Source organism: Podarcis muralis, chromosome 5, assembly GCF_964188315.1.
Source record: "Podarcis muralis chromosome 5, rPodMur119.hap1.1, whole genome shotgun sequence".
In the NCBI taxonomy this organism is placed as follows: Eukaryota; Metazoa; Chordata; class Lepidosauria; order Squamata; family Lacertidae; genus Podarcis; species Podarcis muralis.
This window is the reverse complement of record NC_135659.1, coordinates 74809666-74824760: the sequence shown is the minus strand read 5'-3', so window position 1 is coordinate 74824760 and position 15095 is coordinate 74809666. Positions and strand designations below refer to the sequence as shown.

The window sequence follows — 15095 nt, the reverse complement described above, 5'->3', positions numbered from 1 at the left end:
TTCAACCCATGGATTTTCACGGGTTAAGAAGTTAGTGTCCTCAACACAAGGATCCCTCTGCAAACAAGTAATTCTAATGTCTTTCTCCCAGATTTTCTGGCTTGATCTTTTATGAAATCTGATGTTCCATAACACAGAGTGACTCCAGAACTAGTGTCAGGGTTTTACTGATTCCCATCAGTTCTTAACAAGAACAGGGATCTAAATCTCTTAATGGGCTATATAAATCATTCCAGCAACAGCAATGCAAAGAATAATTAGAAGAGCTCTCTGTGCAGCACCCTTGTGAAGTCATTGTAACCTTTACTCTGTATAAGCATCACTCAGTATATTGCCATTAGCAAATCTGGGGGGGGGGGGTGCACGCTCCTCGGCCCTTGGGATTGGTGCCTGGCTGATTGTCTCGCTTGGTCTTAGAAGAAATGACCTCAAGCCTACTAAGGAGGAATTGACTAGGATACAAGTACAGAACCTGAGGACTGATGGGAGTATTCTGCTCAGGAGACATTTTAGCTGCCATTAGCTCCCCGCAAAAAGGAGCTATTATTTAGATGCTTGAGACAAAATAACTCCTATGGTGTTTCAGCTAATACATAATTCTACTGACAACAGTAGTGCCAGAGCGGGCAATAGCCTACTGAGGTGAGATTCTGAGAACCAGTCTGGTGCTTCTCTTGGTTCTCCAGTATTCCTAAACATAAGGAAAACAACAGCAGTAAATGGAACTGGACATACAAGCAGTATAAAATGGGCTGCCTTATATCTTGCAAGATCCATCTAGGGTTCTGCCATCTGTTGAGATTGGCAGAAGCTCTCTAGGGCCTCTGGCCGAGGTCTTCATCAGCCCTGCCACTTAGAGGTGCCAAAGGTTTCAAGGCAGAATCTGGTGAGGCCCAGGCTGCCTCCTCTCTCTCTGACACTTGCTGCCTTTCTGAGCAAATGTTTGGCAGCAACATGTGCAGAAATAGCAATGAGCAAACAAAGGAAAGGTAGTTTCATTTTAACCCTCCCTCACATACATGCGCACATATAAGATTGGGGTTTCTTTATACCAGGGGAAGCCAATATGATGTCCTCCAGATGTTCTGGACTCCAGCTCCCATCTTCCCTGATGGTTGGCCATGCTGTCTAGAACTGATGGGAGTTTGAGTCCAAAACATCTGGAGGGCATCATATTGGCTACCCCTGCTTTACACCAAATATAAGGTTCCAACCATATCATAGCAGGAAATATCCCTTAGCCATCTGTGCAATTGCCTCAGAAGGACAAGAAGTATGAGGTTGCACACCTATGGCAGTAGATGAATGGGAATGGGTGGTGAGGGCTGGAGTTACTTAAAAGTGTGCATATTCCTAACAACTAAAATAATTGTTTCTGTCTCCCACACATACATACACAAAAACACAAGCACACAATATTAGATCACGCATTTTACACACTTCCAATTAAGGATAATTGTCTTCTCTGGAGGAACTTGGGGTCAATGGGAGCAGTGCACTATCTAGACTCCATTCCTGGTGCAAATCGAGTTCAGCTTGCTCAGTAGCCAGCATGACAGAGTGGGGAAGAGGGATTTGGTGTGAAATCTAGGACAGATTATGTGCCCAAGTCCAAAAGCCTACATGAATAACCATTTGGCACCGAGGACCTCAAGAGGCCACCTGTTGCAGTTCAGCGTACAAGACCCATCAGAAAATTACATTTCACCTGAGCCAAACAACAGAGGCTCAAACCTTTGAAGAGGCAGAGAGGCAAACTGGCCCATCACTGTCTCAAAATGGCACAAAGGAAGCCATTTTCTTCATGGCTATAGTTCCAGCAGGACAATAGCAAAGATGGCCTCAACACCATTAAACACTTCCTGTTTCTTTCAAGTGGTCTTAACAGCACCTAAAGACCTCTGCTTAGCAGAGTATGTCCCGAACCAGCCATATTCCTCCTCATCCAGTTTCAAATTCAGAGACAAATGCCTTGCAACTCCCAGCAATCCATCCATTGAGTTGGCAAAGTCTCTGTCTCAAATACAAGAGGAATGTATACATAACTGGAGATTTAAAATTAATGTTAATAAGAACATTCATAATATGAATGTTAATGAAACAAAATCTTGCTTTGTAGGATTTGTTTCCTACAAATAAGCTGACTGATCTTTATACAAGCAGCTAAAACAGCAAACTGGACATTTAAAAAAAAAGAAAAGTAGGAAGTTTTCCTCTTAAAACCCACCAAGAATCACCTGGGCATGTCAAGTGGTTCTTTCCTTCTTCATATTTCCTGGTTGACTAAAAAGAGCATCTCTTTGGATATGGGGATAGTTTGGCACCATCCAGCAGCATCTGTTAGAAGGATTTGATTCAAAAATGAAAAATGTCCTTCTTCCCAGTAATCTGCCTCCAAACAAGTAAACAGGAGGGGGAGTCAAAGGAAAGATATTTCGCAATCAGCAGGAAACTTGCTAAAAAAAGAAATGCTTGCCATGACCATGAGAGAGAGAAATCAATATATAAATTTATCTTGGAACAGCAAGCAGCCAGCAGTTAAAATAGAGACCTAAATAGTGACCAAGCATTCAATCATATCAGAGTCAAAATGCTGCATTTCCATGGGAAGCTTAGCATGAATTTGACCCAAACATTAGAAAGTAGACTTCGCAGACCACACTGCTATGAGACATGTTGCTGGTGTATGTATGGTTAAGGAACTTTAGACTTTCCTTCACAGATTTAAGCAGGACAAAAAACAACAACTTTAAGCTGGTTTTAAGGAGGTTCATACACTAGGAAATACACTTAGAATGCTTTGTAGCAAATGGGTTGGATTTGGGTCTAAGAAACCTAGATCCAAATCACTGCTTGTGTATGGAAGCCTTCAATCATAATTTATTACATGGGACCACCATCAAGCGAGATGACTAATGGAGAATGGAGTGGAAAAGGTCCAGAATTAAATGTGGGACTGCTGAAATTAGAAGGGATCCCCCAACTCTATAGGACCATTCCAAGATATTTTGGCACTGGAGGTGGAAAATTCATATGGCTCTCCAACCTCCATCAAACAAACAATAATACATTAATAGGATAGTTGTTGTCCTTTAACGGCATTCAGAAATCTGCCGCCTGAGGCCAGTTCCTCACTATCTAAGGGTAGAACTGATGTTGCAACCTGAGCCTTTTAGTCACATGGCTACACTATAGGGAAAGTAGCTCATCAGAACAGCCTCTGCCATTGCTTCATTAGTCAACATCAAGGGGGCACAGGAAAAAACCCCATGTAGTCAACAGCAGAATTATTTTCAAAAGCTTGAAAGCTTAAGCTCACATTGTATCCATATGGTAAAAAACTTTTTTTTTTAAAGCCAGCTTCTCGTTTTCAAGGGACACTGTCAAGCAGCTGAATGTAAACATTTGGCACACACTGAACTAAATATGGTTTGATGGGGCACAGCTGATGCGTCCAGAACAAAGAAATTAAGAATTGCTGCATTGTACAGAATTTGTTTTCTTTTTCTCATACAATACAAGCACCTGCCAGGCCAGAAGGACGTTAGCTGGCTATCCCTAAGAGCAGTCACTCCTCCCATGGATCAGAAGAATGCTTTTGCTTAAAGTACTAATGTTGCTAGTTTGCTTGTTTATATTAAAAAGAAAAATTGCTTGAAGTGCGATTTGCAGAAGGAACAGAAGTTAAACCAAGGAACATTATTACATGATCTTCTTTGTTTCTCTCATCCTCCACAAGTAGCATGGCAATATTACAAGTCTATAAATTCTGAGCACCATTTTTTTTCTTTTTTTGCAACAGCAGCAATGACTCCAGAATTGTTAGGATGGATTCCTTCATCAATAATGTACTTTGTCCAGTAGCCTGTCTTGGAAGGACCAACACTTAGTGCCAGTCCCTGGATATATTGTAGATACTCTGCCCCTTGTGAAGTTCACGATCGAATCCCTGATTATTAAGGAAACTGACTTTTGCCCTGAAACATCAGAGCTGCTTCCCAGTGCGTGCTGCCATTTGGTGATCACGCCAGTGGTCCATTTGTAGATATTTTCCTCTTCTGGATCATGTGAATCCAGGCACACTTTATAATGTAAGAACCTGGGCAGCTGAGTAAGTTAAATTCAAGGCAGGTTAAACCCGATAGCAAACCAAATCTCCAAATTCCTGTTGCGTGTGCCTTTAAAACCATCAGGAGAATAGGGTCTGTGAGATTGGGCAGGTCAGTGCTGGAGCTCCACTGCTAGACAGGAATCAGGGCAGTATTTGGAAAGGCTGGCTGGAGGAAGACAGACAGGGAATGGATTTGGCATGTAAACAAAGACGAAGACTCAAAAGAGAGAGCAAGTTGGCAGGATTTTACAGCTGCAGCAGCCGGGAAGGTCTCTACTCTGCCGAGACAGAGAGTTTGGCAGCTCCCACGTGGGAGAAAAGTCAAAGGGTGGTTCACTTCAAGGTATCATCAGCGTTCTTGAACATGAGGATGGCATTGTAGATTTTAAGCGCTGGTCCAAGTTTGACGCTCATGATCTTCACGATGTCAGTCTGAGTCAGCAGAAGGAATGCCTCACCATCAATCATCTGGGGAGGAAAAGAGAGATGGTTGAAGGTGCCTGTTTCTCATGCAAGCGTACACAAAGCAAAAATGTTATACAACAGCGTTTTCATTGCTGGATTTTGCTGAGTGATTTTATTGTACTGAACCTTTTAGAATTCTGTCGATATGCCAATAAAAGGTTTGAGATTGAGATTGCAAGCTATCTGCACCCAATGCTTCCTCTGGGATAAAATGCAGTTTTCGTAACAGCGCATCACATCCTAGCATCTGACCAGCGCCAGGAAGTTTCATCCCAACCTGATCCACCAGGCCATGTATACAGCTAATGACTCCAGGACATGCCTCGCCTGTGTGATAGTTATGGTTGGCATCCAAAACTTGAGAAGGGAATATTGTGGGCAAAGTGTTATCTGCTTTTCCAAGAACTGGCCAGTCTATGTTTGCATGCTGGATTTGCCAAAAAAAAGGGCAGATGTACCCCAGGAATCAATAAATACTTTTGAAGCACCAACACTGAGATAATTCAATGGGTACATTTGAAAATATTGTCAATGACCTGGAATGGGGAAGAAATTTGATTCAGCTCACATTTAAGGCAGATCCACCTAATCTGCACTTGCCAATACAATACACAAACTGAAATGCAGATGCCCTTCAAAATCTGCACCTCTCCAAATTTTGCAATGCAGTTCTCCAGCCACGTAACATGAACAAAAACACATATACTAGGGTAGAGTGTGCACAAAAATGCATACGTTCGTGAAAATAACATAAAAATGCATGATATTCGGGGAAAGCGCTTTGCAAAAATTCGTACATGAGACTGGAACTGTGGACAGAGGGTTTTCATGAAGCTGCCTTTTTTAAAAGAAAAATATTGTGAACTGATGTTGGAATGTGTAATGAAAGATTGGAAAAAATGAGAAAATGAAGCTGACAAATTCACCCATCCCTATTGATGGCCTTTCAGCATTTGAAAACGTGACTTTGCAGACCTATGCATAATGTGGCTAAGCAACTGCTGATCCCCAATAACGAGCCCCTCTTGATGGGTTTTTGCCAGGTGTCAACCCAATGATGGTACCACTCTTTTTGAAAGCTGAGCCCCAATTCCGTTGCCATTCAACCTCTTTTCCCTACTCAGCTAGTTGTACAATGTATAATGATACAGTGGAACCTCGGGTTGCGGACATAATCCGTGATGGAGGCATGTCCGCAACCTGCAGCGTTCGTAACCTGCAGCACTGCGTCTGCGCACGCGTGTGACACAATTTGGCGCTTCTGCACATGCGCAAGCAGCGAAAACCGGAAGTAACCCTTTCCGGTACTTCCGGGTTTCCTGCGGTATGCAACCTGAAAACACGTAACCCGAAGCGTCTGTAACCCGAGGTACCACTTTACTTTGGATCATGTTAAAATACTTTTATAAATAAGTTAACCCCTTGCAGTCAGAAATGAGGTGATCACATGGCCACATTTTCTTGCATGTAGCATCTTTTGCTCTCTTGTTCTAAAAGGCCAGGGATATTGCAGTCATTTCTGCTTAGTATGTTGTAAATTTACGAAGATCAGTAAGATCAATAAGAATTAAATTCATAAAACTCATTGCTTTGTAGCTATACAGTCGTACCTTGTTTTGCAACTAGGATACGTTCCGGAGCCCCAGCCCCTAACTGAAAAGGATGCAGGGCAAAACGCCGCATCTGCGCATGCACGGAGCGGTTTGCAAACCTGGAAGTAATCCATTCTGGTACTTGTGGGTTTGCCGCAGACATTCACCGGAATGGACACTAGACGAAGCAGACGTTCGCGGAGGTTTAGTGGAAGGAGCCACTGGGCCTCCTGCCATCCTCTCTCTGGACCAGCTCTCCTCTCCTGCTTGCTGTGGGCCAAAACTAAATCATGTTTGATATGAAAAGTAGGGGAGCGGCCTTGTCTCCAGGAAGGTGGTTGCCATGTAACTCTCAGCCAGACCAACAGAAAAAGGCTCCTGGTGGTTTTGCCTGTTTGTACAACTCCTGAGTGTGATCTTCATGGTGTTATTATATAAGTTTGAAAATATGGAAATTCACTTCACAGACATCAGATATTTAAAATGTTAGCTACACTGAATCAATCCCATCTCTTTTGGTTTTGTCTCTGAGGAAATAGAACACAGGGGAAACTATATACCAAACAGGATGTGGTGTTGCCAAGGTGGGCTTCTAGGACCAGCCTGCAATTGATGGTTCTACTACTGCATCGTTCTCCAAATACCAATGGAATTTACCTCATCCTTGAAGAGTTTTGCTTGGTCCTCACAACCTGTCAGTGTCTGTACGAAGCTGAAGACCTTTGCAGAAAAGACACAACAGGAAATAACTGTGGGAATGGAAACAAGCACTTCCCTCTCTCTCTCCCCCCCCCCCCCCCCGCTGCCTTTCAGAGAAAACCTATGTATTATTATTACCATCTATTGAATTTGTTAGTCACTGTTTTTTGCCCAGGGCAACCCAAAACAACTTACAACCAAACCAACAGCAAACCCAAACTCCCCAATATTCCAGATGGTTTTATTTAACCTGGCCTTTGTATAAAATTCATGTTATTGTGTGTTCTGGTGCTGCGTAAAATTCCTGTTCCGTTTTGTTTGTCTTTTTTTGGGGGGTGCACCTGCATTTTTTACTTTGCTTTTTACTATATACTGATGTGAACTAAGGCATCTTGTGTATGTTTCGTTTACAAAGCGGGGTCCAAATCAATCAAAAGTAATGATAACGACAAGAGGAATGGCTCACCTCATCAATGGTCCACTTGGCTACAGTAGATGCTGTGATCCCAGCCACTCCAGGCAGGAGCTTACAGTGCTGTTCCCAGCAGAGGGAGAGGGAACGGTCTGGGTGCGCTGACAAGGCTGACATAAAGAGAGACTGGTGCATATTGTCTGAAGAAATAGCTGGCAATGACATTCAAAGCATCAAGTCAGGCTAACGTGCAAAGAAAGAGGCCCCTTTTCTTCTTCTCTCAGAGCTTAGGGTAATAACGTCTGAATGATTTGTGAAGCCTGGAAGAGATTCAGGGCCAAGCAGGACCTAACAGCACAGCAGCAAAGCCATGCTTGCTGCAAAATAAATCCATGGAAGCGGTGCATGAGTGAAGCTAAATCCTTCACAGAATCACTGCACCCCAGCTGGGCTTGCTTTCTTCTTCTTTTCCTCCTGGTTCTGATCCATCCATCCAGGCCGATTTGCAACCCATCAGGGATGTGCATAGGCACTTATTTAAACTGCAACCTAAGTGTGCATGTGGCTGGCTAGAAATGGTTTAACTTTTGCTCCCATAATCCCCAGCCAGCTCAGCTAATGGGCAGGGATGAGAGAAGTCATCCACCATCATCTGGAGGGCCACAAGTTCCCCAATACTCCGAGTCGAGAGTGGATTTCATGCTCTTTATTCAGCTCATAGTGGTGAGGAGGAATGGAAGTTCCCCCAGAATGTCTGCTTTATATACATTATTTACACAATGGGCCCCACGTGATTGGCTAATTCCGGGATTCTCCTGTAGGCCAATCAGGTTGCGGATTCCCTTCCACCTGGAGCTGGATTGGGTGGCTCCTGTGGACCAATCAAATTGCTGCATTCTGGATCCTATTGTTCTAGGACCAATCAGACTGCTGCCTTTTGGATCCTATTCAACTCAGTACATAACATAGACAATCATATGAAGCAGGACTTAATGAACCTATCAGGAATCACCATCTGGTTGTAGAGAGAAGCTTTCCTGGAAACTGCCCAGGTTGACAGCTTTTAGCGCTGAAAAGGATGCTGTGCAAAGGGCTAAGGGAGAGGTGGCTTGCAGACATGTGGATGAAAGCTTTTGGTTTACAGAAGTCCAAGAAGCATCTCAATAACATCTTAACCCTTCTCACATTCCATTTTAGGAAGATTTTAGTCACTGGTGATAGGCACAGTAATCTAAACAGTATAAATGCGGGAAGCATCAGACCATATCTTAACAAAGATACTGCTCAAAATATAAAATAAAAATCATATTTAAAATGCATGTCATAATTTAAACTGCATTTTTATATATATTTTTACTAAAAAGTGCATTTTGTCCATTTGTTTAGGATATAAAAAGAGTCCCTGTTGTATTGTCTGTCCACCTTTTAACACACTCTTATAGGTGATGCTCTTTCTTTGCTTGCTAGAGAAACACAGCCAGAGATAATATGCCCTTACTTTGGAAGTCTTCCTGCTGGATTTTCCGGTATTTCGGAGGTCGTCCCCTAGAGAAATAAAACAAGCTTCATCTTCAAAATCCACAGTGCATGGATTGAAAGATGACAAGTTTTGGTAAATCCCATTTACTGAAGCCTGGTTCACACATCTTTTTAAGGTCAGGGGAGAATTGTCTGAACCAGGTCTCCGTATGTCCAGGCCAGGCATAGGCAAACTCGGCCCTCCAGATGTTTTGGGACTACAACTCCCATGATCCCTAGCTAACAGGACCAGTGATCAGGGATTATGGGAATTGTAGTCCCAAAATGTCTGGAGGGCCGAGTTTGCCTAAGCCTGGTCCAGGCATTTCCTTAACGCATCTGGTTCACATTGAGGATTATCACTGTAACGGAGGGGAATGGGGGCAAACGTGCTCCTTCAACATTCAAGGACAGTGCGTCTCACTGCAGATATAGGGCTGGATTCAGTTCCATTAGCAGAAGCTAGTGCAATGGGGCTCCTCCCCATCTTTCCTTCCCAACACCTCCCCCAAATCCACTCTGAAGGGTTTAAAGAACCCGCAGAACAGCATGAGGGGCGGCAGAAATCTTGTGCTGATGGGAACAAGCTTTTTAGCACTATGTTGAGTTCCACCCTGAAGCAGAGCAGTAGGTTAGTTTCTACACACAATTGCACACCCATCTCTAGCCTCCCAGCAAGCAAGCAACAAGCGTTATAAGAGTTCAAGGACACATCTTACCTGGGGGGAAACAAGGAGGGTGTAAAACAGGGCTAGTAGGGGGCATGGCCTGGGGAACAACATGGTCCAGACAGAGAAGTGTGGAGTGGGGGCTTGCCTTTGGTTTGTGCACCAGAGGTTCCCCAAACTTGCTATAGATACGGAGGGGTAATATAAAATGGCTAAGCTCTATGGAGCATCCACAGAGCAAAGAAGAGAAAAACTGTAGGAATGATCGCTGGGTCTGGAGCACACTCCCCACCCGCAGACAGCCTCAGCCTGCCTGCATACATGACCTTGGGGTGTGGGGCACACTCTCCCTCACAGACAAAGCCACAGCTGTCTGAACATCGTTCCCTCTGTCTAACCTTTTGCGGTCTCAGTAGTCTGCAGTGCCCTGTCTGTAACCTTTGTCTCTCGAGACCTTTTGTCTCCTTCGTCATACACTGTGCAAGGGGAAAATGACGCGGTGGAAACAGGTGCCGAAATAACTTTGTACCACCCCACGATCTCAGGATTGGAAGATGTGTAAAGGTCACAGCCCAAAATGTATCTGCCTGGGTTTGCATATTTGTGTCAATAAAAGGAGGCTCCACAGAGCTGGCCGGCAGCTTGCTTGCAGCTCACCTGTGCGCAGCTCACCTGCATTATCAACTCCTGCCTCATGTCCTTCACTTCAAAAAACGTTTCACTTGGGTGTGATAATATACTAATCTCAGTGTGGAAGTCCAAGTGTATCACCAGGGCCAGCTGCCTTCTTACCTTCCATGGTGCCGTGATTTCTTCCGCTGAGAGAAGCCGATCAAGTTCCTCTTTCGGACGGAGTTTTCTGTGTCTGAGAGATCTGCCTTCATTCTTCCCTGGTTCTTCTCTGCCAGGGGGCACCCTGAGATGCAGTAATGTGCTGTAAATCTCCCGGTCACATGACCTGAGCCATCGCAACCGGGGGTTGGACACTTCCTGGAGAACAGGGGAAGCAGAAAGGAGTGCTTAGTTCTGAGTATGACTGACAGCTGTCACATATAGGGGCAGATGCCACATAAGGCACAACTGCATCCAACCTCTGATCTATCAAGCCAAATGCAACCCAGCAACCATGTACTGTATCTTGCCAGGGCTTGATAGTCCCACATGCTTTTCCAGTCTGTGACAGCCCAGCAACAACAGAAGTTTGTTGATCCACACATGGATACAGTCTTGGTGAGCCACAAGTGTGCAGGTACAGCACAATTAACTTACATTGACAACCCATATTCCAGGTAAGCTGCATGGGCCACCACAGTACTTGCTTCCTTAGCTATGGGTAATGGGAACCTGGGGGAATGCAGCCTACAGCAGTAGACTCAGCAACGAGTTCCCTCTGTACCTTATGGCAAGAGCTCACCTATGGAAGCTGTATTTGGAACTCTTGGTGGTGGGGAGGGTCTTACAGGCCAAAGTTGGGCAGCTCCCATTGGCAGAAGAGACAGGTTCCTTTGGCCCTGCACAAGAAGGGGAGGAAAATGATCCAGATTAGGATTTCTAGGGGAAAGACATGTGCTTTGCATTCAGAAAGGTCCCTGGTTCAATCCGCAGCATCTCCACATAGGATTAGGAATGTCTCCTGTCTGAAACCCTGGACAACCACCAAGACGGTCATAGACATCCTTCAAACACCACTTTAAACCATAGCTTAAAAGGTAAAGGTAAAGGGACCCCTGACCATTAGGTCCAGTTGTGGCCAACTTTGTGGTTGCGGCACTCATCTCACTTTATTGGCCGAGGGAGCCGGCATACAGCTTCCGGGTCATGTGGCCAGCATGACTAAGCCACTTCTGGTGAACCAGAGCAGTGCACGGAAACGCCGTTTACCTTCCCGCTGAAGCGGTACCTATTTATCTACTTATACTTTGACACGCTTTCGAACTGCTAGGTTGGCAGGAGCAGGGACCGAGCAACGGGAGCTCACCCCCTTGCGGGGATTTGAACCGCCGACCTTCTGATCGGCAAGTCCTAGGCTCTGTGGTTTAACCCACAGTGCCACCCGCGTCTCTTAACCATAGCTTAACTGTGGCTTAAAGGTGAATGCATGATATGGATTGCAGGAAAGAGGAAATGTGCAGTCCGAAAATTACCTCCCATTTTCCCTGCTCCTCTTTCACTGCTGGAGCTAAACCATTGGTTTAGCATTATTTTCAAAGCTGGGTGCATGCTTTGCTTCTCTCCAAACCAAGAGCTATAATCATGGTCTGTTATCGGCTTACCACTCATACCTTGTTGAGGAGAAACAAACCAAAAGTCTGCCTTTGGATGTAACACTAAGCCAAACCATGGCTTAACTCCCAGCAGCGTGGCAGCAGTGAGACCAGAGAAGAAGTGCCCACTGTTTTTAACAGTGTGACCAACACACTTTAAACTGTGGTTTAAAATTGATGTGTGAACTAGGCCTTGGGGACCTGAGTTTGCTAGTGCTGCTGTATGCTAAACAGAGCTGCAGCGAACACTTGCACCATGCACAATATTTGTCCTTACTGAGAGGAGGCTGCAGTGGATGCCCCGTTTTCGAGCACCACCCCACTGGGTGAATGTCTGGGTGGTCCGAGTCTATCCAGAAATCGTAGATATGGCTCCAGCCATCAAAATGGATCTGTAGGGCACAAATCAACAGGTTGCCATTAGACTTAGAAATCCATCTCCTGAGCATTAAACCAGCATGGAGGAAGGCAACAAGCATGTTCTGAGACACACATGTATCCAGGGCTGCTTCTTCAATGTTATATCAGAAGTTCTGCTCTTGCTTCCAATGTAGGCCAACCACCCCTATTAACAACTGGCCTACATTTCAGTGATTCACCAATAAGGTATAACTACTGAGCAAGGAAGAAACCCACCTTTACCCTGTAGTCTTCTACATCCTCCACACAGGCTGCTCGGATCAGGGAGGGAGTTCTTCGGTCCACTGCCTCTAACCTCATGTTGATCAGGAAGCCGTGGGGCTGCCTCTGGAGAGGGAAGAGAATGGAGTGGTTAGAACAGTTATCTATCCATCCATATCTGCAGTGATGGCCTTGGAGAGTTTACTAGTTTGGCAAGAGTGTGAAGCCTTGCAGATTGCTAAAATTCAACCTGAATTCAACCCAGCTGGATTAGACTCCCACACTAGCCAATCAAATGCTTATTGGAAACTCACAGGCCCAATAGCACTCTCCTGCTTGGGATCCTTAGCAACTGATATTGAGAGGCATACTGCTTCCAATACTGGAGGTAACAGACCCATCATGAGTCATAGCCACTGATAACCCTATCCTTCATGTAAAGTTGCATTGTGAACATTTGCATGGGACATGCATCAAGGTCAGATTCCTCGCCTGTACCCATTTCACCACCATTGCCACAACCCTTCCTGGAAATGTTTGCTTATATACGGTAGAGACTACTCACCACCTTAAAGGCCCAAGTTGGCACCGCAGAAGCACCTGTTTCCGCCAAGTATTTTTCCCAGCTGAAGTTCTCAGGATCAGGGTAGTCTGGAAATGAAAGGGTCTGCCAGATGACAGGCTTTTGCTAGAGAGAATCCTTCACTAGTTGCAATAAGCTCTCAGGAACTCAAGATGGTCAGCAGCAGCTATGTGCAAATCACTGACCTATAAAGTGGATTCCCCCGCAATGTTTGTCCACCCCGTGACCTTCAGCCCATGCTATACAAAGGTAGGCTTTACAATTGATTTATGGATGTTCTGCTCTATTTCTAATTGAAATTTAAGAAATAAGCAATACACTGATGGGAATGCAGGCACCAGCCCAAAGGCACCTGCTTCAAAATCTGTCATGAACTGAATAATCATAGGATTTTTGAGAGATTATTCTGACTCTGCTCCAGCAAATTCTGCACTGACATCCATTTCAACAAAGACTTTCAGCTGCTTCACTTTTTCTGATGGGGAGATCATGTCCACATGGATGTGTAGTTTGTGTGAATGCTACTGTGAGTTTCTAGGTGGTCAAAAACTAAAAACTTGCAATTGATAACAGTACCAAGCAATATGGCCCAATGGGCATGTCTTGTGTGGTGTGGAAGCAGCTGCAGTAAGAAGCAGAACAGACAACAATTGTGTATTCACCTTGTGGAGGAGTGAGGGGCTTCCCATGTTCCTGACACCAACCAACCGGGTGGATGTAGGGACTGCTGGGGTCACACCTGCAATACAAATAGTGGCAGGGGAGAAATTTGATTAAATCTGCATTTAAAGGCAAAGCTACCAAATGTACACTTTCCAAAAGAATATGCAAACTGAAACACAGTCATCCTTCAAAATGCACACTCTTCCAAATTTTGATATGCAGTTCTCAAGCCAAGTAGTGTGTACAAAAATGCATATACTAAGGGTAAAGCGTGCATATAAATGCCTATATTGGTGACAATAAGATGCAAAAACACATTATACTGGGGAAATTGCTTTGCAAAATTACACGTGTTAGGCAAAATACAGAAAAGAGTCGATTCAGAGAAATCTCACTGAAATGGCAGGGAATTTTCATTGTCTTTTTTTTAAAAATTGCAAATTGATACAGAAATACGGAAAAATGAACTTAAGGTGGGGGAAAGGAGAAAGCGAGAAAGCCGAGAATGACAGATCCATCCATCCAAAACTGAAAATAAGATTAGTTATGTAGCATGAGCACAACACACACTTGCTAGCACGGCAATATATTTGGAAAGATGGCAGCTGTTAAAAGAGGCCCAAAATATTGACCCCAAAGTGGAATTTTTTTAAGCCCACTCCCTCACCACCTGGAACAAAACAAGTAAAAAGGGTATATGTTAAAGGAGGTTTATTTGCTGATGTTGATTTAACTTGTACTCTTGATAACCTTTAATATATATTTTATTTCTAGTCATTGGCTGTGTGGCGAGGTGGCATCACAGATCTGCTCTCCCAACACTGGTACAGCGCTCATTTCACTTCAGACCAAGGGAGCCGGTGTTTGTCCATAGACAGCTTTCCGGGTCATGTGGCCAGCATGACTAAACCGCTTCTGGCGAAATGGGACACCGTGATGAGTGCCAGAGTGCACAGAAACACCATTTACCTTCCCGTCACAGCAGTACCTATTTATCTACTTGCTTTTGAACTGCTAGGTTGGCAGAAGCTGGGACAGATCAAAGGGAGCTCATCCCACTGGGCAGATTCAAACCACCGACCTTCAAATTGGCAAGCCCAAGAGGTTCAGTGGTTTAGACCACAGCGCCACTCGCTCCCTACTGGTGTTACTACACTTACCTGGATTGGGTTTAGGAAGGTGGCAGTACGTTTGGGCTATGTAGGTGCACCCATGCCACCCTGACCTCACCTCTATCCACCAAATCTACAGGAAAGCTGTAGATTTTTAAAAGAGTTCATCAGATGCTTCCAAACCATCTTTAATGGTTCCTCCTTTCCTTAATCAACTAACGAATGCCCAAATACCCTAACACAGGATCAATAATGTTTGGGACAGGGAAGTTGCACAGAAATTAGGTAAGTACAAAAAGGCCTGCAAACAGTAACTTTGTACAAGTTACCATGTAACAGCTGAGTGGAAAAAATGTGACTAATCTTTGTAAATAATAATACTAATAA

The 15095-nt window shown here is 44.4% G+C and overlaps 1 protein-coding gene across 1 annotated transcript in view; it reads right to left on the bottom strand.

Annotated features, from left to right (window-relative positions):
- Positions 1–1358: 1358 nt before the first annotated feature.
- L3MBTL1 (L3MBTL histone methyl-lysine binding protein 1) overlaps positions 1359–15095 on the bottom strand; it is a 43657-nt gene continuing 29920 nt past the window's right edge. Inside the window, exons 14-23 of the mRNA XM_028734942.2 lie at positions 13596–13672; positions 12916–13001; positions 12366–12476; positions 12007–12121; positions 10880–10976; positions 10258–10455; positions 8778–8824; positions 7334–7491; positions 6826–6888; positions 1359–4579 (exon numbers count right to left, since the gene is read on the bottom strand). Of these exons, the coding sequence (XP_028590775.1) occupies positions 4445–4579; positions 6826–6888; positions 7334–7491; positions 8778–8824; positions 10258–10455; positions 10880–10976; positions 12007–12121; positions 12366–12476; positions 12916–13001; positions 13596–13672 (1087 nt within the window). The 3' untranslated portion in view covers positions 1359–4444. The remainder of the gene's footprint in view (positions 4580–6825; positions 6889–7333; positions 7492–8777; positions 8825–10257; positions 10456–10879; positions 10977–12006; positions 12122–12365; positions 12477–12915; positions 13002–13595; positions 13673–15095) is intronic.